The sequence below is a fragment of the Sinohyriopsis cumingii genome, chromosome 8, assembly GCF_028554795.1.
Source record: "Sinohyriopsis cumingii isolate HCF-2022 chromosome 8, ASM2855479v2, whole genome shotgun sequence".
Lineage (NCBI taxonomy): Eukaryota > Metazoa > Mollusca > Bivalvia > Unionida > Unionidae > Sinohyriopsis > Sinohyriopsis cumingii.
Window position 1 is genome coordinate 14,072,825 of NC_142968.1, and position 24,159 is coordinate 14,096,983.

The following is a 24,159-nucleotide window of genomic DNA, read 5'->3' on the forward strand; positions in this document are numbered from 1 at the left end:
GGATAACTGCATGCCAACTTATATTTGATCAACTCCTTTAGCTGGCATCAGACATGCCAGCCTCAATGTGTCACCAGCATGTGATGTGATTAACCATCAGTCAGTCATTAATGTTACAGATGGGACATGCTACTGTTACCCATTAAAGACAGTAGGCAGTAAATATTCTCTAGTTCAACACTCAAGAAATCTTTGGGACCAAAATTACCAAGTGATTTCAACAGATTACTGGTTTATTCAAAAACCAGTCCAGACAGGTTTTAGTGTATTTCTTTGGCAAAGGTATTTGCAACTAGATAACTGTGTACTTTTTAGTATGTTTGGTTAGGGCAGTTCCAGTAAAACATACTTGGGACTGGAAGGTTTGTGTGTGTTTTTTGGAGTTTCAACATAGCATTAACAATTTATGTCATACTGCTATGATATCTGCAGTCTCTCACAGAAGCAATTTAGAATTTGTTATCATTTTCATACAGGTCTTTGAAAACAAGAGTACCCTGGTATACACGAATAAAAAAAACTACCTTCCCTGTGAAACATGTACAGGGTTCCTGCCAGAAATTTAGAAAAAGATTTAAGACCTTTTCCAGACCAGAAAATAAAAATTTCCAGACCTAATAATGTTACAAATTTATTGACCTGCATAACCAAACTGATGCTTTATTCTTATGTTTGAAAGGCCCCATAAGACTTTGAAGTCATCAGCTTCTTTCCACAAAAGTTATAAACACAATGTCCAGGCATTCTTTAAATATCACGTTCACACAGGCACACAAAAAGATCATGTCCAAGAATGTCAAATCAAATAAAATCCAATGAAATTAAAATGAATAATCACTAGCACAACACAAAACTTAATGAAATAATCCATGAAACAGGGTTAATGTAGATCAGGAGGGCTGAAATTCAATGACTTTTCAATTACCAGTTAACAGATTTCAGTGACAACTCATGGTATCAAGTGTTCTGCTTCAGTTACTAATTTAATTACAAGAAACAAATACAAAACCAAAACAGAAATAAATGTAATATGAAAGAAAAATGATATTTAAAAAAAAAAGTCATTGAAACCCAGGTGTTAACCACTGCCTTTTAGTTTATATACTTTCTTCTCCAGCTGCAATTCCAGTGCTTTCACTTTAGAGATGCTGCCAGGATTTTATCTAATTGGGGGGGGGGGGGGGGGCGGGGGCGGGGGGAGGGAGGATGGGTGGTACCCACTTGTAATGAAAGGGGGGGGGGGGTAGAACAAAAAGGAGGGACGAGGAAATGGTCTTAGTTCACTATATACCTAACACTACAATATCCATCTAGCTTTCTTTCAGCAACACTCAGTTAAGAGTCCTAATGAAATCAAAATCTTTAAAAGATGTTACCTCTAGGTGCAGACCTGCCAACCCTGAAGAGTCTGTTTCAGTAAGGCAGTTGATTTTTTTTCCCCGTAAGATTGACCAGTTTTCTATAAGGTGTAACAAAATATCAATAACTGCTATTGTAAAGCTGGAAAATGTAATTAAATGTTCGACGTATTGACAACAAACATTATGTTCAACTGAAAAGTTTGTGAAGTACACGTACTTTATTTACCACTAGTACAGTTGCACAAACTCTAGTTCAAAGCCCTATGCAGCTCAATGGCTTGTTGCTATCTCTCAACTTTACATAATTCTTGGAAATTCTTTTCCATTTCACATGACAAAGGCAATCATATTTCCTGCCACGAGATATACTCAGATTGGCATGTGATGTCCAATAAGCGAAATTGTGTCCTTTCCAGCTTTTATTCACAAGAATCTAAATAATCCTTTTTATTCTTCTGTGTTGATTATTAACACTTTTCCAGAAGCTTATTTTCCTTTTCGTCTTCATGCATCGCTTTCTGAACGCCCTTTTTAAAAAATTCTATAATCAACAGTTTGATCATGCAGACATTTCGCATGAACAAATAGTGTTGTTTCAAGCGTCTGGGGTGCTGCTGTAAAGTTAGTCTGGTTCCCTGACTACTTTTACTGTATCTAAGATGAAACCCGGATCGAAATAGAACATGGATGAACCAATTATCTGGATTTTTTGGCAACGATCATTTTTCTGTAGTTTTTGCTAGTATGACGTAAGTCCGTATTTTAAGGATAATTTTCATAAGATGTATGGCAAAATCGTAAGAGTTCGCAGGTCTGTAGGTGTATATGCATTAATCTTAATTTTTTCTGAGCTTAATCTGCTCCTCACCAGCATATGAATATTGTTCTGTGATGATATGCCCAGACCTGTCCCTAGGGCAAGGCAACCGAGGCAACCATCTTGGGCCCCACGCTTTCAGGAAATCAACTCTGCAATGCAATTATTTAGCTTGGGGCCCCAAGCATCTTAGGGCCGGGCCTGAATATGCCCGTCCTGATGGGGCATATACATAGCTAGTTTGGCCAGCTGGAACAAGCTTAGAAACTGTTCCTCATGTTTATTATGTACACTTTTTCACTGCTCAAGGGTAATGTCTTTTCGATACTTTAGCTCCAAAATAAGATTTTTCACTAACATAAGCTCTGCTTACATTTTACTTTCTTAAATTGCTTGTTCTGATCGTGGTATTTTGATCAAACAAATATATTTACTTCATAATTTTATTGTTAGATTATTTATTAAATTGATCTGAACCCTTAAAAGGCTATATGTAGCTATGATCAAGATATTTTAAATGAGGAGAACTGATAACTTTTTTGGATTTACCCTCATTATTACATGTTTATGTTTTTGTTTTCTTTTTCACTCATAAACCTTAAGGGATTATGCCAAAAACTTTTTAGATATTGAAATCACAGTTTCCCGGACTTTGTGAATTTGCAAATAGTTAAAAATATAAAGACTTCTATAGTACACTATATTAAATAAATTTTTGATATCCCTACATTTCTTCAAGTGAATTCAGAAGACATATATCCCCATTTTATTCATATCTTGGATCAAATCTGGCGGTAAATCATCCCGATTGTACATTAGAATTCGCCTTCATTGATTTACTCTGAATAAAAAATATAATCAATCTGAATCAAAGAATATAAATCTGTGTTACTATTCATTGTTTAAGTTGCACTCATTCTTCTACCTGTACGTAAAGGAGTAAATAAAATATCCAGGCAATACATTAAGACACTCCTCAAGAATAAGATGTAGTTAGTCCGTGTTTATAACTCCAGAGATTTTTGCTAACAATCGCCAAATGAATAGTCCAGAAGTTGACGTCTCTTATGCTAGACCTGTTAAAAGTACATATCTAGTATCTGAAAAGTTATGAATTTGTTATACGGTGTGCTGATTTTGGTTAAAAAGCTGACATACATTTGCAGTGTAACATATTTTCAAGCTTTCAAAATGTCAGTTTCAGTTCTGATTACATGCGTGTCCCACTCAGTTCAAAACTCTATTTCAGTAAAGTTGCATCAGTTCAAATTCTCACTTTTAACACTTTTCTAGCTTAAAGAATTTCATACCTTTAAAATAAATTGCCATCACTATCATCAGCCAGTAGGCCTATCTGCCAAACTGAATCATCTAATATGAACCGCGCTCAGATTCGGCCTTGAAGACTGTCTAGGTATCCTGTATTCTAAACATGGATTTGTAAAATTTCCTCAATGCATGGTTCGAACTACGACAGAATGTCTTGTCCATGACCCAATATAACAATTAAACTTTGTTAAGGGAAAGAGTGTTAATGACATCATGTGAAAGGGTACAACGAAAATTCAAGTCTTTTTCCAGACTTTTAAGTCTTTTTAACATTTTTCCAGACCTTTTCAAGGCCCGGAAAAGCAATTTTCAAATTTAAGACTTCCAGAATTCGAGACCTGCGTGGGCACCCTGCATGTATATTTAAATGGAACAGGACATATTTAATTAGTTGCACTAAGAATCAAAGTTTCCATAACTATACTGGTTATAAATGTATCAACACTGAAAAATGTCCAAGCAGACCCCTTTGAATAAATGGTGCCTGCTCAAAAATGATATTAAAGAAACTTGTTTCTTTGTACAAACTTGACAGGTATATAATAAATGATATCTGTTCATCTGTTAAGTGTCCTTTTGTATAGAACTCCAGAAAAGAAATAAATCAAGTACTTTACTTCCTGGCAGGAATAAATGGGTCATTTTGACAATGCTGCAAAACACATCACTTGCACTACGAGACTGTTTTAACCATTGGGATGTTGCTCATGCCTTTCTCAAAGTATCAATGGCTGAGTGACCACAGTAGTTCAGGATGTGTTTGATTATATTGCTCAATTCCAGCAAGTGTCCTCACAGTGATTACTATCATTTCAAACATCCATGGAACATCTGGAACATAACTGACAGCCAGCTGAGTTTATATTTAACAAACCTGCCACCATACATGGACTGTGTTTACAGAAGGAGCCAAGTACTGACAACTTTGGACTAAAAGCTTAAATCTTTTAAGTGTACAGAACAAGTGAAATCGATATATAAGCAAGTACAAGAAACAAGTCAGTTAAACACAGCATCACTACACCAAATGCATCATAGCTGGCAGGTATACATGTATCACTGAAACTGTAGATGCAGCCATTATCACATGGACAATACAGAAATGTAGAGATTTTTAAATAAAAATAAAAACACTGCAAGGAGTTGATACAAGATGAAAGACAGACATGAACATTCTCCAGACTTTTTTTTACTTAACATTGGTTATGGCTAAGATCAGAAGTATTCTGAGGTTGTTTGGTGCTAAATGAAAAGCATTAAAATTCAACATACATACTAAAATCTGATCTTGAGCAAACCACTGTGACCAAAAATGACTCCTTCCCCCACAACCAAACAAGGCAAAAGTAGGTCTGAGACTGCTCACCTAGCAGACATCTAATTAAAAGGCAAATGCAAGATAAGTTGGCTGCACACACAAAAAAAAAAACACTGGCTAAGTTGCATGTGCATAGTTCTTCCAATACTGCTGATTGATTGGTTACAAAACAGCCATTTCATGGTTTCTCTATTCACAGTATCTTCATCCATATTAAACTGGAAATTGACTTCACCATCTTTTGCCATTACTGAAAAGCCTCAATGCTAAGGTATTTTGCTGAAGTTGGTATAATTCTATTAAGCGATTTTTCAGCAGTCATTTAAATGATTTCTTCTCTTTATTAACAGTGACCTTATTTAATGACAAATCAACATTATCTGTATAAATGTTATGCTTTCAAATTTGGTCAAATTCTGTTCAGCTGCTTTAAAAAACAATGTGAACATTGGACTGATTGGCATTACTTGTACAAATCTGAAACCCTTATACGATACGATAATTTCTGTCCAATTCACTTAAACTTTGTTTCCTGTTCTTTTTTTAAATTGAAGGTTTATCTATTTTTAGTAAGGTGGTCACATCTGATGGCATCATTTGTACAAATCTATTCTGTCCGCCAACAGACAAACAAAGTCATACCATCAGCTCACTTCACCTTTATGGCCAGGTTAGTAACAAATTTTTAAATTTTAAAAAAAATTTAAAAACAAAAACAAACTCAGAGCAAGAGACTTACTTTATGAACCTTTTCTCTGGATCCAGTAAATTCATAAGTTTGTCAGCATACACCTTTTTAGATGCAGTGAAAAGAATGACTTCATAAAGCTTGGATACTCTTTCCAGAAACTCTCGAAAATATGGCCGTGTTCTAACATATACCTGCAAGGAAAATCATGCAAGCTGTTAAGTTAAATACCGTACCATGCCACTGTCACTGACCCAATGTCCGGACACAAAAAAATAATTACACATCTCTTCTGTCCAGACAATTTGTGTACTAATGAAAATTATCAACTTCCCATTGATGTGCATCGATAAGCCTGGCATGTACAATCTCTACGTAGGTAAACCATGCTGCATTGATATCCTTTCTTGCCAATGCACACTAGCATGATAATACTGCAATGTTCTTTTACCGAAATAAAAAAAAACTTTGGTTGTAATTCAGGTGTTTGCTGTTCTTTTAGTTTGTAAACTATGCATCTATTCCTTGCTTAAATGTACTGTCACTGCTATGATAGGTCTTGGTAAAAACTATGTCAACAGATATGACCTAGTTTGAACATCAATACTGTTTCATTAGATAATAATTCTCTTTGGCAATATACCTTTATCACGAAAATAATATAAATATGAATCTTAACGATAATCCATATTTTCCTTCACAAAAGCCTTAAAGTGAACTTGACAAGAAAAACATTCAAACATGTCAATCAATGACTTGAAAGTGTAATGAACTAAGTCATTTGAAATGGTTCAGGAATTTAACAGCAGGATATAATTATTTTGTACTCCAATTTTAGTTAAGAAGACTGAACCAACCAGATCCAAAATGAGTTTACCATGGGAATATGGCACTGAATAATATATACTCGTAACACGGAGATGTTGACCACTTAAGTTTACTAGATAAGGAAAAACAAAGATAAATAATCTGCATACATATTTAAACACTGTTAATCAACTATGGTGAGAATAGGAATTGATGCACATAACAGCATTGTCTCCCTTTGTATGCTCTCCTTCAGTAACTGTAAAAGAAGCATGCAACACTGGACAACAAATTTTTACAAAAGTCATGTTACTGAAATAAAATTAGTAAATTCTTATCAATTTTTATGTGCTGAACACGAATATGACAGTCAAATTGCAAAATTGGCTCTAGTTTTTTTGTAATCTGCAAGAAATTAATGTTTACATAACGAAATGCATTCCAATAGTAAAAGGTCAACTGTAATAGCCTACCTATAAATAATCAAGTCATTGACTACATCTTAGATTTCTTCGCCTGTCTCTTGTACAGCTGTTCGGGAGCATCTCTGAGGAGTGTCCAGCAGTAGTCAGCCAGCACTGTAGTGGACCATTTTCCCTGGTATCTTTGTTCCATTGTTGCGATATCTTGATGAAAACGTTCGCCGTGTTCATCACTAACAATACCACAGTTGCTAGGAAAGAAATCCAAATGGGAATGAAGGAAGTGAATCTTTAGAGACATATTGCAGCCAAGTTTCTTATACTTCATCAACATGTCTTCTACTAGTTCCTTATAGTTTTTTGCCCTAACATTTCCGAGGAAGTTTGTAGAAACTAGGCGAAAAGCATTCCATGCTTGTTTCGCGTCACCTTCCAGCAAGTTGTTGAACCGGTCATCTTTGAAAAGCTCTCGAATCTGAGGACCCACAAAAACTCCCTCTTTAATCTTTGCTTCGCTGAGTCGAGGGAATTTTTCATGCAGGTATCGGAATGCTGGCAAAGTCCGGTCAATGGCTTTCACGAAGTTCTTCATCAAACCTAGTTTGATGTGAAGGGGTGGTAGCAAGATTTTCTGAGCCTCAACCAGAGCTGGGTGTTGGATATTCTTCTCTCCAATGGCTACATTCTGCCTGTGAGTCCATTCCTTCCTCATGTAGTGCATTTCCCTTGCTCGGCTATCCCACTCGCATAAGAAACACATGTATTTTGTATATCCTTGCTGCAGTCCCATTAAAAGGGCAACTACCTTCAAATCACCACAGAGGTGCCAGCTGTACTTGTTATACTCAATGGAATTCAGTAGCTGCCTTAAGTTATCGTATGTCTCTTTCATGTGGACAGCATACGCTACTGGAATAGATGGAAGAATGTTTCCATTGTGCAAAAGCACAGCCTTGAGACTCAGTTTCGAAGAGTCCACAAATAGTCTCCATTCTTGTGGGTCATGAGTGATTTTTAAAGCATTCATGAGGCCCTCAATATCGGAACAGAATATCAGATTACTTTCCTTTCTGAAGAAAGGCTCCAATTGCTGGTGGCGCTTTCGATATGCAGTAATTGTGACATCTTCTTCTAGAAGATTCCATTGTTGGAGTCTTGATCCTAGCAATTCTGCCTTGTTCTTTGATAAGTCCAAATCACGAATCAGGTCATTTAGTTCTTCCTGTGTTATTCTGTGTGGGGTTGATGATGCACCACAGTGAAAATCTGGATCACTGCATGCTGATGGACCAGGAGAAGAACAGGTCGACTCACCTTTGTCTTCGTCAGATGAATCAAGAGAATATTCTGCTGGAGGTTCTGGAATAGGAAGTCCCTCACCATGTGGAACTGGTCTCAATGCAGACGGAATGTTTGGGTAGACTATTCTCGACTTCTTTCGCTTCGTTATTCCGCCGGAAAGAGGAGGAACCAAGCAGAAGTAACAGTCATTTAGGTGGTTGCTTGGCTCTCTCCACACCATTGGGACTGCAAACGGCATTGATGACCTTTTGCAATTCAACCACTGTGAAAGCTGTGTTGTACATGTAGCACAGCATATATGCGGAGCCCAAGGCTTGTCTTGGTCACCAACCTTGCATCCGAAGTAAAGATGATATGCCTTCTTCACTTGAGAATTGATACTTTTCTTCTGGTTGGCAAATGTCACTTCCCCACAAATATAGCAAAAATTGTCCGCGGTATTAACACACTTTCGAGGCATTACTGTTCTTTATTGTACGTAAATGGATAAAATAATAAGTTTTATGTAACAGTAGCTTGAACTGTCTCGCACAACGTCTAAAATATTTTAAATGCTGAACCTATCTGATTGGGCTTTATATAGTACACTGCTTACGTCAGCTTCAGCAGCCGCCTGGCATTAGTATAATAGGCCTACACATGTATAGTACACTGCTGACGTCAACTTACTTCAGCAGCCGCATGGCATTAGTATTGCATTGCATCAGAAAATGATGCAATCAACTGTGGATGATGTGAGCATGATGGTATTATGCAATGTTACATCATTATTCCGGATGTTGCTGCAGTCCTACTGGAGAAATTTACACAGTGAAACATAGAAAATGAGGTATATGAATATCTTCAAAACGAGAGCCAATACAAATTTTTCACGGTTATATTCGTGTTCGGCACACCAAAATACTACAGATTAGGGCCTTTTCAAGTCAGTAATGATTTCACTGTTGACCAGTGCAATCAAATGCTGGCTTAATGCAACAATGATGACCATTGATGTTACACTTATCAATGATGACCACTGATGTTACACTTATCAATGATGACCACTGATGTTACACTTATCAATGATGACCAATGATGTTACACTTATCAATGATGACCATTGATGTTACACTTATCAATGATGACCACTGATGTTACACTTATCAATGATGACCACTGATGTTACACTTATCAATGATGACCACTGATGTTACACTTATCAATGATGACCACTGATATTACACTATTCAATGATGACCATTTATGTTACACTTATCAAAATCATTCAATAATTAATTCTGCCAACTATATGTGTATGTGTGTGCGATTTGGATTTTTAACATAGCTTTTTCAGTCATATTGCTACAATGTCTGCAGTGTGGCAGTTTATAGTGATGTCTAGCACTGGGGCATCATGCCACTGACATGCAGCATGATGTCCCACCCAGCCACATTATCCTGACACCAGGCCAACCAGTCCTAACACTAAATTCTTAACACTGAGTGCCAAGCAAGGCAGCTGTTAGTACCATTTTTGCAAGTCTTTGGTATGACTCGGCCGGGGATCCAACACAAGACTTCTGAGGTGGACGCTATAACCACTAGGCCACCGGAGTGATAACTGTATCATGATGCAAGATTTTTTTCTTTTGTCAAGCTAAGTGCTCACATTGTCTTGGGAACACAAGTTGCAGAGTGTCTTGGCTGTTTTTAATGACACCTACTGACAACATCAGGTAATCCACGCAATAATTACAGTAATCAACGCAGCTTCACAGCCAGACTTCTCAATCACCGATTTCTAAGTTTATATTCCACCTTGAATATTTACTTTTTGTCATCTTTAACAAAACAAAAAAAAAAACCTGCCTAGTGTTTAAAGTTTGAAACAATGTTGACCAGAAAACTGAAAAGTCTATTGGGGTTAGTTTTGGTAGATACATTCAAATACCAGTATACCATGGAGAACAAAGACTTACTTGCATTCCTGATACTTTGATAATAAAAAATTTCCAATATTTCTGGGATATAATTACTACACGATTAATTCTAAAAAAAGCCACTATGACCTATTTTTTTCAACTAGTACTTTTTAATTTTTCACTGGGAATACACTACAAAAGTATAATGACTTTCCATGGAATGGTAATCAAGAAACTAGATGACAAAACCATATGCTGATGAAAAATAATGGTACCAACAAACCCTAAAACCCATCAAAACTGAAAATTTGTCCTTTTTGTACACAAGGAATAGATATAAATACAATTTTTCAACTCACTTCCATGATCCTTATATATAATTAATTCATTGTGCGACTTTTTTTATAACATATGCACAAATATTTGATGAGAAGATAGATACAAAACCATGTTTACCTTGTAAGTGACATCCTGAAAAAGCACAGGAAAGGTAAATGCAGCATCCTCCAACTCCGTCAGACTGCAGTGAACGAGGGTTTCATCCTATGAAATACATATCACATCTAATTAACCTCCTCAAAATAAATAAGGTATTGTCATTACAAGATAAAGTGCATGGGTTGGCATAGTGAAAACATGCTGTACCTGGGAGGAAAATTACCTCATCTGGCACTGCAAGACAAGTTCAGATACGTGGGGCTCAGTGGTCAACAGTGCCAGACCTCCTAGTCAAATAATGTGGGTTAAAATCTTACCAAGTTCAGCCCTGGATGGCTTCTGTTGGGGTGTATCTTGGCAAGGCACTTAACTCCCATTTCCTCATTACCATGCAGCCTATCATGTGTTTGTGTGCCACTGAATACCAACTAAACCAAACTAGGACTAGTTCAGAATTCAGTAAGACATGATTTTCTCTAACCCAAATTTGTATCAACTATGAAAGAGTAAAAAGGCATTTTAATAAATTCATGAAAAATATCAATTTCAGGCAAGCACAGAGTTTTCAGCTTGTTTCAAACCCTTCAGTAGTTGTCATCGATACTGCCTGTATAACTTTCAGTTTCAGAGGTCAATTCTCCTGAAGCTCATAAATGAAAATGTATCAGTTAGATCTGGCAAGCGTGACCATGTACAAGTAAAGCTAAATTAAGCTATACAAGTAATACCGAGTCAAACACATAGGGCAATCTATAAACCTACATAGTAAGCTGTAGTATGTGCTGGTGATGCTGAAGTGCCTGTATAAGTTTCAGTTTCAGAGGTCAATTCTCCTGAGGCTCATAAATGAAAATGTATCAGTTAGATCTGGCAAGCGTGACCATGTACAAGTAAAGCTAAATTAAGCTATACAAGTAATACCGAGTCAAACACATAGGGCAATCTATAAACCTACATAGTAAGCTGTAGTATGTGCTGGTGATGCTGAAGTGCCTGTATAAGTTTCAGTTTCAGAGGTCAATTCTCCTGAGGCTCATAAATGAAAATGTATCAGTTAGATCTGGCAAGCGTGACCATGTACAAGTAAAGCTAAATTAAGCTATACAAGTAATACCGAGTCAAACACATAGGGCAATCTATAAACCTACATAGTAAGCTGTAGTATGTGCTGGTGATGCTGAAGTGCCTGTATAAGTTTCAGTTTCAGAGGTCAATTCTCCTGAGGCTCATAAATGAAAATGTATCAGTTAGATCTGGCAAGCGTGACCATGTACAAGTAAAGCTAAATTAAGCTATACAAGTAATACCGAGTCAAACACATAGGGCAATCTATAAACCTACATAGTAAGCTGTAGTATGTGCTGGTGATGCTGAAGTGCCTGTATAAGTTTCAGTTTCAGAGGTCAATTCTCCTGAAGCTCATAAATGAAAATGTATCAGTTAGATCTGGCAAGCGTGACCATGTACAAGTAAAGCTAAATTAAGCTATACAAGTAATACAGAGTCAAACACATAGGGCAATCTATAAACCTACATAGCAAGCTGTAGTATGTGCTGGTGATGTTGAAGATTTACCTCCCTTTGATAATGCACCCTATATCCAAATGTTGTTGTTGTAGGTTTTAATGCCCTTTTTCAGCACAAGATAGGTATACATGGTGGCCAGTATAAATGGAGGAAGAACTCAGAAAAACCCTAGAAAGAACCACCAACCCATGAGAAACTAATGGCAAGAACACATGCAGACAGTGGTGAGAGGGCAATGATCTGTAACAGTGAGCGCTTTAGACTACTCTGCCACTCAAGGCCCCATATCCAAATGATATTTCAATGGTATAGTGTAAACTGTCTTTGAATGTTCCCAATGACAGATGTAGGTGAACCCTTAAATTAATGATTCATTAATAGGATTGAATGCAGGAATTTAGGGTCTTTATTCCCTACTGAAAATGAACCAGCTCAATAAAATGTTTATAGGTTATAGGATTCATAGTATGTGTAACTGGCAGATCATCTGTTTTGGATCTTCCCTTTTAAATAATATGAAAGAAAATTTTGTTAAAAAATAATATACACAAATTATATGTCGAGTCCATATGGAAACTTCTCTGACCTAGATAGGTTCTCACATAATGCACCAGCAGATCGAAGGCATGATGCTTTGATCTGCAAAATATGGAATTAGTTTAAAACAAGTGCTTCAATGGGGGGGGGGGGGAGGGGGGGCTGATATTACTCACCAGGCATACATTGGTCCAAAAGGCAAAAGAAATAATGTGGGTTGAAAGAGACCCATCTTTCGATAATTTCCAGCTATTTTGGAGGAAACTGCTGGTATCTGACATGTTTAGCTTTATTTTTGTTCTCTCAATAACTTTGGTGGGACTAGATTGTATATATAAATGTGAGAGTTTTAACACTAGGATTCCACCTATTACATTTACTATGGTATAGACAGAAAATTCAAGCATATTTGTAAAACAAAAATTAACAGTAACAATTACACATACTTGATGGGGGGCAAGCATCAATAAAGGTTTTTTAAATGCCTGACATGGAAGCCACATCAATTCTAGGAAAATAAATCACCAGGGACTCCACTTTGACAGAGTATATTCTAAGACAAATCAAGTATGATCAAAAATGGCCAGGTTGTACTTGGGAAGATAAAAAATTCTCCATGCTTGCTATGGAAGCCATATCATTACCAGTAGGTGCCACATTGGAAATGTTTTTGACAGAACATGTTATAAGAAACACTCCTACCAACACTGCCTGAAACATACTCAGCTTTTTCTTAGAAATGCAGTGAAAAACAGGTTTGCCACCTTTCTCAAGCTGTTAGAAGAGCCAAAGTAAAGACAATTTTGATAGAAACATTCCAGCCAAGCCTGATCAAAGTTAGCTCAGCTAATGCAGATGAAAGGTTTACAATAGGTTTTCCATTTGGAGGCTGTAGAAGCTATACCAATGCAAGGGGACTTGCTGCAGACAATATTTGACAGTGCTGGTGGTAAAAAAAAAACAAAGAAACATTCCAACAAAGTCTGATCAAATCTGGTAGAGCTACTACTTGTGAAGAAGCTGAAAATAAATTTTCATTCTTGGGTCATGTTTACCATGGGTACAAAAACTCAAGTTGATCGTGGGTACAAAAAGTCAAGAAGTTTTTAAGGACATTTTTTTTTGAAAGCGGAAATATTACCTCAAATCTAAAGAAGATGTATTTTATGCTCTTCACATTCTGCATGCAACTTCAGGATAGACTCCCTCATGCTTGAAATGTCTATTACATGATCACAGGCATTTCAAAGGGCTCCTGCTTATCTCTCTTAAAAGGTTTATTTCATCTCTTGTATGTATCATCCATACCCCACTTTGAATTTTGTACATTCTTTATGTTCATGGTTTATAGTTTTTTTTAATGAGCCTGATTAACAGAAACCACAGTCTTGTTTGCATTACTTCTTCCAGTGTGCCATTCATTTGTATCCTCATTACTGGGATGGCTAGCTGGATTGAAGGACAAGGCCCAATTAATTAAGATGCATCCAATGGAGGCATTAACAAGATAGCTTTAAAATAGACATTTTAAAGTTTAGGTTGTAACATTAACTCACCAAGTCTAGTACTAAGGAAAATTCTGGGGTACTTCTGGTTTTGAGAGGGAGTGCTGGTATCCTGGCCCTTATTTCATCTGTAAGTGGTGGCAGATTCTTGATAAATGCATACCTGAAATAAGATTGTTCATTATTACTATTTCTTTCATAAAAAACCAGCTTTTTCTACTTAACATAACAGACATGATTTTGGTATTCCCCCAAAAAAGCTGAAAATTTGAAAAAGTGGGGAGGTCCTCTCCCAAAAGGGTCTGAAGGGGCAGCACCCCCGATCCAGGGGTCCACGACCAAAAATGCATTTTACAATCATAAAAAACTGCTCCTGGTGCAACTTATGATCATAATATATAACAAAATGATCATTTAAACAAATAACAAACTTGCCAAAAATTTCAACTTGCCTTGAATAATTTCACAATATTTACTGTCACACGAATTTGTTCTCTAATACTATTGGTGCTTAAGTTATTTCTTGTGCATGTCAGTGTTCACATCATAATTAAGTCAAAATAATTTCTCAATTTTTGCAGCAAATATATTATACTTCTCTCTTTTCATTACAAATCTGTAAAATAAACACCCTATTACATCAACTATACACAAATAATCTCATACATTTACTTGTCTTTTTCTCCAATGGACACAACCTGTTGATATCCCAGTCGAGCTCTTTTTGTGGCTTTGGCAAAGATTTGTTTAGCCTTCCTTTTTGACTGACTTTTTTGGCTCAATGTGCAATCGCTTTTCCTTCTCAATGAGTGCCGTTTTTTCCTTTCAAGCTTGTGCTTGTATTGGCGACTTGCAGTGCGCATATTCTGACGGCTACATCTGTTCTCTCGCGCAAGAAATCTTCTTATAGTAATTAACTGCACTTTTCCAGATGCCTTCTGAGCTTCAATTTTTCCATATGCAGCTTCTTTTGTAGGTGCCATTCCAAAATCTTCCCACCGTGACTGATGTAGAGCAGAGGTCACAAAATGCCAGTCCTCTAGCATTCAGTTTTCTTATAAACTGACCAACTAAATTTTGCTCCAGCCACTGCCATTTCCATACATTTTTTTCATTGATATCATTCCCATTACTAAACATCCTTTCGAGTCCAAGGCTTGGCGAGCGTGGGTACGTGGGAAAGCCTGCCACTAACTTCTCATGGGTCGGTGGTTCTTCCCTGGGTTTTCCAGGGTTCTTCCTCTACCAGTTATACTGGCCGCCGTGTATAGCGTATCTTGTGCTGAAAAATGGCTCTAAACCCTAGAACAACACCAACAACAACTAAACATCTTACATCTGGACATTAAAATAATATACAGTCACTGAACAAAGTTCATTTTACTCTGTCTATGATACACTATTTACAAAATCCAAAATATTTTAGAGTGAATTTTTCAGTTACTGTAGCTTATCATCAATCTGTTTTTCAAGAGCTCCAAGTTCAGCGATTTTGTCCTTAACACTTTTCCTCAAACTACTTGATGTCGTGATAAAGTAAATTTTCTATGAGTCTCTGCTTCCAATGCATAGACATCAGCAGTAGCTGTCATGGTCTCGATGTCTTTTTCAGTACTAGTCCGACAATGTGAGACATAGCACGTTATTTTTGTTTTAGTGCTATGTCTTACTACCCAAATAACGGGCTTGTGTAGTGAGTAATCAAAGTTTCACGAATATCTCACACACTTGGCAGCCCATATCAACACTCTTCCACAAATTGATATGTAATTAATATACTTACTGTGCTGCTTTTATCCTGGTGGAATCAAAATCCAGCACTAGCAGATGGATATATTTTCATGTTCCGTTGACATACATTTGAACTTGTTGAAATGCGACAGTAGTTGAGGTATGCCGAAGTATGTTCAAGTTCAAGTAGGTTCATGTGGGGGATATGTTTCTTGAATTAAACGAAATGTTGCAACAGTCCCAATGGGCATAATATATTTTTTATTCGTTTCGTTAAAGAATAATATTTCAACTTAACCCATTTTCGGCATTCCGTTTTCATCGCTTTCCAGCCAACTGAAATGTAGACTAACAAAACTTGATAACAGGTCAATTTCTTTTGTGAGAATTTGAATTTATTAGAGAAATCACATCAGAGTAAGTTATGTCTGACTAAAATATTAGGACTTTACTTAGTAGAAAAACATTATTTTAGCTGCCAGTTGTGTGAGATATTCATGAAAATATGAATTTTGTTACGATGTTAGTCGACATAAAAACACGCTAAACAGTGCTGTTAGTTAGGCAGTAAGACCCTGACACCTGAAACATAAATATCAACGTAGAGGTCTTACATGTAGGTCTATTTCAGTACTGCTTTTCTTTTTCAACCATCCCCATAAAACAAACAAAAGAAACAAAGATATTTGTTTTATTTATGTTATCACTTACATAAAAACAGTGTATGGATATTTTAAACGATTTCGTACAGAGCTGCCAACCCTCCAGACTCGCAATTAGTGAAAAGAGGGATAAAAATTAGCAAATTTTGAACACAACTAGCGAACAATCATACCACGTCACTAGCTCCATCTACTTTGACGGTCAGATGAAATGACGGTCAGTACTGCGTTAAATGAAAATCCCAAACCAAAAACTATTATTTACAAGTACAAATTTATCTGCAGCCAAATTTACTGACATACACTAACTACATGCTATTTGTCATGATATGATGCTGTGGCAGACTTGAACTTCCTCAATCAGATAATAGTAAATTTGTTTTCAAAACAGTTCAGGCTTCTTGCCTGCTGTTCAATCTTGGGGACTAAAACTGTTGCAAATTTTCAGCACCCAAGGAGGCACTAAAGTTTGTCCTTTTTTTCCTTACAATAGGAAATATTCTTTCACTGTCACAGTGCTGATCTCAACTGAGAAAGGCAGGTTATGTTTACCAAGAAAACTTACAAACAATGCTTCAGCTTTGGTAGCTTGCAGGACTTGAGTAGGTGGCTTAAAGTACTCCAAAGCCAAAATCTGCTGGGTGCTTTTCATTTTTCCAATATCTATGTGCTTTTTGCAAAATGTGTGTTTTTTCACATCATTCTGCCACATGTTCACTGGGGCTTGTATCGTTGCTTACAATTTCTCTGTTATACATGTACTATATAATAATATCATTATATAGTACATGTATGACAGGTAAATTGTAAGCAACGATATGAGCCAATATGCAAATTCCCAATTCTAAAATTCATGGCATACGTTTGATGCTTGAATGCAAGGCCAATTTTTGGTGTACTTGAATCTATTATCTTTTTCCGTGGAGGTGAAAACATTTTATCTGTCGTGTAGCTTAATCATGTAATGGTACTAATCCACAAGATGAAATGTCGAACGATTAACGATTTGTGATGTCTGCGCATGCGCGGAAAAATATGAACTCAAGCAAATTATGATGCATGTTAATCTTTCAATATCTCAAAAATTCCTACACTCGAAAAAGCTGTCTTCATTTTGTGTTTGTTTAAAAAAATAATTACAGTTGATACGAGTAAATACGTGTGCCATTTAAAAAAAATCAGTTGGGCCCCAGTTTTCTTCACGAGTATTTGTAAAAGATCTGTTCTAAATATAGATTATATCCTTTCCAATGTTTGTTACAGGGCAAACTGTAATAACTGGATATAGTTCTAACATCATGACTCGCAATACAAAACCATTAGGGGTATCAGTGACCAATGATGCTATTTTGACTAGCACTTAATGGGATACAATTTATTTCATTCATGATTTAAGCTAATCGAGAAATCGTGAAATTGTGATTTTTTGCATGCAGCGTGAATTGCTATCGAGAGTTCTGAAATTCAAGCCAAAATCATGACGGTTGGTGTGTTAGTTTCATATTAATATTTCTCTCAGCTTAGCTCTATTCTATATTTTTAGATTTATTGTGTTCATTGCACTTATTTTCTGTCCTATTTCCACTCAATCCAAAAACAGAACTGGATCGAACAAATTTCATAATTAAGACTTTACACAGTTTCTATTTTAAAACTTGAATCTGTATTCACTGACATACCCCTTTCGTGAAAAATGATTTCATGCTGAAAGCTTCGTGTTTTGCCATTTTAGCTGTAATAGGTGTTTTTTTTCCCCAGCTACATGTTACCGAAAGGCAATCTCTCCCACTGCATGCAAAATCAATATCCTTCTGGCATAATTTGCATAGCTCTCATCATCCAAACTTTATATTTTTCTTCAGCTAGCCACCAAAGTTGGAATCGGCAGCCAGACATTTCAAAATGTATACATGATTCGCACAATCGCAAAATTCAAACTGTACGACTTCGCAGTGGCCAGATGTGGAAATTTCCATTCCAGCACAAACTTAGCAATTGTTTTGTTTTGGGCTTTTTACATTTTTTTTCTTTTTTTTATTTAAATATGAACCATGATAACTATTTTTTTAATTCCTTTAGGTTTCAAAAAAAAAAAAAAATCAAGGCTTTTCAAGGTACCCAGACAATATTTTAAAATTTCAAGGTGTTTTCAAGGCCTTGAGGGACAAATTCATTTATCAAGGCTTTTCAAGGTCTGCTACGGACCCTGTAATCACTTTTTATGTGACTAGAACATTTATATATTACATTTTAGAATGGGCAATGTTCAGCCATTTTGTTGTAAGAATCATTCAATTCAGCAATCACACATGGAAAACGTCTTAATACGTCATTCTTTTTTTCCGTTTATTCAAGTTGCAATATCTAGTGGATGCATTGGCCAATAACAGAAAATTAATTACCTTATGGAGGCATATATTTGACATGGACTTTGTTTTTCTTTTTTACATTTATTCAAGTTGCAATATCTAGTGGATGCATTGGCCAATAATGAAATGTGCTTATCCAGGTTAAAATAAGTACTAGATCAAAGTTAGATTCCTGACAAATTATCATGATTGTGAAGCTAGATGTCAGAAACTGTAGTCATGGGTGGAGGGGGGTAATTTATAAATAGATTTTTTCATAATGAGTCTTTTGTCTCTTCCACTAGTCCCAATTCCACTTGGTCTATGCTTGTGACATCATACTGTTGGCAGATGGACAAATGTACTTGTGGACATTGATCATCAATCAACAAGCCCAATCCAGCTAAAGATTCTATCCATGAAAATAAATTAAACAACAGTGACTTTTCAAAACTTCAGTAAGGAACTTTAGCATTATTGATGACAACTGTGATGCTGCCTGAAAAGTGAAGCCTATGCCTCTGTCTTGACATCTAAGACAAAACTTACGGATCAAAGGGTTCCTGCTCCCAGTCTCCACCCTGTTCATAATGTGCCCCTTCCTCCTCTTCATCTTCTTCCATCTCCTCCCCTTGGATGGTAAGTGTCGCCTCACAATCAGCCACCTCCATCTCACACTGAATCTCCGCAGAGTTGCACTTGTACAGGGTGTTGTTGTTCTCCTGATCCATTTGAACAAGTACTTCTTGGTCTCCTGAACCATTAGAAAAATCCACGCGTGTTAACTCCAATGGTTCATGGTTCTCTTTCGCTAAGAAAAACATAAGATCTTTGAGTACGACTCCTGTCATAAACAATCAGATACTGTAAATGAAAATATTTTAAGCTAATTAAATTTTGCACACAATAATGAGATTCTATTGTAGAAAATTACCCAAGGGCAAAATATACATAGAGTTGGTGTAGCTGTACCCTATCAGATAGAGTGCATCATGTGTTCTGTTAAAATAGATTGAAATGAAATGTTGCCATTTGATTCCAATACATGCTACTATTAAGCCACACATAACATATGTTACTAAAATGAAGGATGTTAAATAAAATTACAGACAAAACATCATTACAAGCATTTCTATTAAAGTAACGACCACAAGTCCATTTGTTCACTTACTGGTATCGTACCCTTTCTATCCTTCAGACTCTCATAGGCCAGCTCGAGTTGGCTGCCTCAGTGCATCGTTGTGAAAGGCACTTTGCTCCCATATCCTCAGTGTGATATAGCCATTAATGCGTTAGAACTGCTGTTAAAATTGCTACAAGCATGACAAAAAGAATACACAAGAATGCCAAGTCTTCTTTTCTCAGTCCCTACATGATCATAAACCCTAACCCTAATCTAACAAATAATGTTAAGTCTCTGTGATGTACTTTTTGAAGTTTGTCCCCCTGAATTTATCACTAAAGTTACGAGTGCACAAGTTATTATTTCTGAAAAATAAACAAAATACATAAACTTAGCATTAATGTTTGCACCAATCACAAAACTACCTTTTGTCAGTGTAGCTGGCTGGTCATGCAAACTGCTTGTTTAGAAATGCCTCTTACTACACTCAGAAAAAACACAGCCTTCCTATCAACATCCAGTTCTCTTGCACATTTCTCAGGGAGACCATCCTCAGCAAGTGCAATACAGTACTGACTTGGTTTGTTATTAGACCAGTGCAAAAAAAGTTTCACTTCATTAACGAATCAGGCATTACAAACTCCAAACCTCCACCCTACATCTAAATTGTAATTATAAACCACTCCCTCTTCCTCCACTTCTTCATCTTTTTAGAATGTGTGTACAAAAGTACAGGAAAATACCACTTTGGATAAAGGAGAGAAAGAATGAGAATTTATCTTAGAAAATTAGGTGAAAATAAGTGTGTAATTCATTAATTTCATTTAATTACAAATTTTCTTCTTTCTTTCTGTATTTGATTATTAGAATCACATAGTAACTCTTTTTCTCAGCCAAAATTGATGCCGACTCAAATTTTTATGCCAGGTGTATGTCACCTGTCACATCACCAATGAATTGGACATTAGAAAGACCAAAACTCCACTTTGACAACCTAAATCGTATCAACTCTACCATGACAACCTAAATTATAAAACTCTACCATGACAACCTAAACTGTACAACTCTACCATGACAACCTAAACTGTTCAACTCTACCATGACAACCTAAACTGTTCACCTCTACCGTGACAACCTAAACTGTACAACTCTACCGTGACAACCTAAACTGTACAACTCCACCGTGACAACCTAAACTGTACAACTCTACCGTGACAACCTAAACTGTACAACTCTACCGTGACAACCTAAACTGTATTGATAAAAAAAATAAGTAAATGTAAGCCACCTGAAACTTTATGAACATTTTGTATGACCATAATAAATATTGTAGAGAGAAAGAAAGAGGGGAAATTTCCAACAGTTGAAATCACTTCAAAGATTTTAGGAAAGCTAGAGCAAATGCTCTGAATATTTTTGCTTAAATTAAGTTACACGGAAACAAACTATACTTATGATACAATAGTGGCAGCCCATGTCAGGATTCAAAATACAGATAAGATGGGTTGTTCTTCACACCAATCTGCATGGTGCAATAAACGTCTCCAAAATGCTTCCCACCCCTACTACTATGATCATATTTAAGATTGGTTTTGGGAAACGACATCACTACAACTCCACTTCCAAATGCTTTGGATATATCCATCACTACAACTCCACTTCTAAATGTTTTGCATATCCATAAATACAACTCCACTTCTAAACGCTTTGGATATATCCATCACTACAACTCCACTTCTAAATGCTTTGGATATATCCATTCACTACAACACTTCTAAAAGCTTTGGATATATTCATCACTACAACTCCACTTCTAAATGCTTTGAATATATCCATAAATACAACTCCACTTCTAAATGCTTTGGATATATCCATCACTACAACTCCACTTCTAAAAGCTTTGGATATATTCATCACTACAACTCCACTTCTAAATGCTTTGGATATATTCATCACTACAACTCCACTTCTAAATGCTTTGGATATATCCATCACTACAACTCCACTTCTAAAAGCTTTGGATATATCCATTCACTACAACTCCACTTCTAAATGCTTTGGATATATTCATCACTACAACTCCACTTCTAAATGCTTTGAATATATCCATAATACAACTCCACTTCTAAATGCTTTGGATATATCCATCACTACAACTCCACTTCTAAAAGCTTTGGATATATTCATCACTACAACTCCACTTCTAAATGCTTTGGATATATTCATCACTACAACTCCACTTCTAAATGCTTTGAATATATCCATAAATACAACTCCACTTCTAAATGCTTTGGATATATCCATCACTACAACTCCACTTCTAAAAGCTTTGGATATATCCATCACTACAACTCCACTTCTAAATGCTTTGGATATATCCATAAATACAACTCCACTTCTAAACGCTTTGGATATATCCATAAATACAACTCCACTTCTAAATGCTTTGGATATATCCATTCACTACAACTCCACTTCTAAAAGCTTTGGATATATCCATTCACTACAACTCCACTTCTAAATGCTTTGGATATATTCATCACTACAACTCCACTTCTAAATGCTTTGAATATATCCATAAATACAACTCCACTTCTAAATGCTTTGGATATATCCATCACTACAACTCCACTTCTAAAAGCTTTGGATATATTCATCACTACAACTCCACTTCTAAATGCTTTGGATATATTCATCACTACAACTCCACTTCTAAATGCTTTGAATATATCCATAAATACAACTCCACTTCTAAATGCTTTGGATATATCCATCACAACAAGTCCACTTCTAAAAGCTTTGGATATATCCATCACTACAACTCCACTTCTAAATGCTTTGGATATATCCATAAATACAACTCCACTTCTAAATGCTTTGGATATATCCATCACTACAACTCCACTTCTAAAAGCTTTGTATATATTCATAAATACAACTCCACTTCTAAATGCTTTGGATATAAACATCACTACAACTCCACTTCTAAAAGCTTTGGATATATCCATTCACTACAACTCCACTTCTAAATGCTTCGGATATATCCATCACTACAACTCCACTTCTAAATGTTTTGCATATCCATAAATACAACTCCACTTCTAAACGCTTTGGATATATCCATCACTACAACTCCACTTCTAAATGCTTTGGATATATCCATTCACTACAACTCCACTTCTAAAAGCTTTGGATATATCCATTCACTACAACTCCACTTCTAAATGCTTTGGATATATTCATCACTACAACTCCACTTCTAAATGCTTTGAATATATCCATAAATACAACTCCACTTCTAAATGCTTTGGATATATCCATCACTACAACTCCACTTCTAAACGCTTTGGATATATTCATCACTACAACTCCACTTCTAAATGCTTTGGATATATTCATCACTACAACTCCACTTCTAAATGCTTTGGATATATCCATCACTACAACTCCACTTCTAAAAGCTTTGTATATATTCATAAATACAACTCCACTTCTAAATGCTTTGGATATAAACATCACTACAACTCCACTTCTAAAAGCTTTGGATATAAACATCACTACAACTCCACTTCTAAATGCTTTGGATATATTCATCACTACAACTCCACTTCTAAAAGCTTTGGATATATTCATCACTACAACTCCACTTCTAAAAGCTTTGGATATATTCATCACTACAACTCCACTTCTAAATGCTTTGGATATATTCATCACTACAACTCCACTTCTAAATGCTCTGGATATAAACATCACTACAACTCCACTTCTAAATGCTTTGGATATATTCATTCACTACAACTCCACTTCTAAATGCTTTGGATATATTCATCACTACAACTCCACTTCTAAATGCTTTGGATATAAACATCACTACAACTCCACTTCTAAATGCTTTGGATATATTCATTCACTACAACTCCACTTCTAAATGCTTTGGATATAAACATCACTACAACTCCACTTCTAAATGCTTTGGATATATTCATCACTACAACTCCACTTCTAAATGCTTTGGATATAAACATCACTACAACTCCACTTCTAAATGCTTTGGATATATTCATTCACTACAACTCCACTTCTAAATGCTTTGGATATATTCATCACTACAACTCCACTTCTAAATGCTTTGGATATAAACATCACTACAACTCCACTTCTAAAAGCTTTGGATATATCCATTCACTACAACTCCACTTCTACTTTTCAAGTGTAGATTATCCCTACTTCATATTTTAAAACCAATGCAGTATTTGCCTATATTCATACAAACATTCACAAAAAATAAAGCATTTTGTGAGCCATTTTTGTTTGTCTTTTCAAAAACAAAATATAAATCT

The 24,159-nt window shown here is 36.0% G+C and overlaps 1 protein-coding gene across 1 annotated transcript in view; it reads right to left on the reverse strand.

The window, feature by feature from the left end:
• Positions 1–24,159, reverse strand: part of LOC149793010 (CTD small phosphatase-like protein 2) — a 76,045-nt gene that overhangs the window by 22,041 nt on the left and 29,845 nt on the right. The window contains exons 6-9 of the mRNA XM_089966886.1: positions 19,246–19,507; positions 14,007–14,118; positions 10,405–10,491; positions 5,565–5,707 (exon numbers count right to left, since the gene is read on the reverse strand). Of these exons, the coding sequence (XP_089823012.1) occupies positions 5,565–5,707; positions 10,405–10,491; positions 14,007–14,118; positions 19,246–19,507 (604 nt within the window). The remainder of the gene's footprint in view (positions 1–5,564; positions 5,708–10,404; positions 10,492–14,006; positions 14,119–19,245; positions 19,508–24,159) is intronic.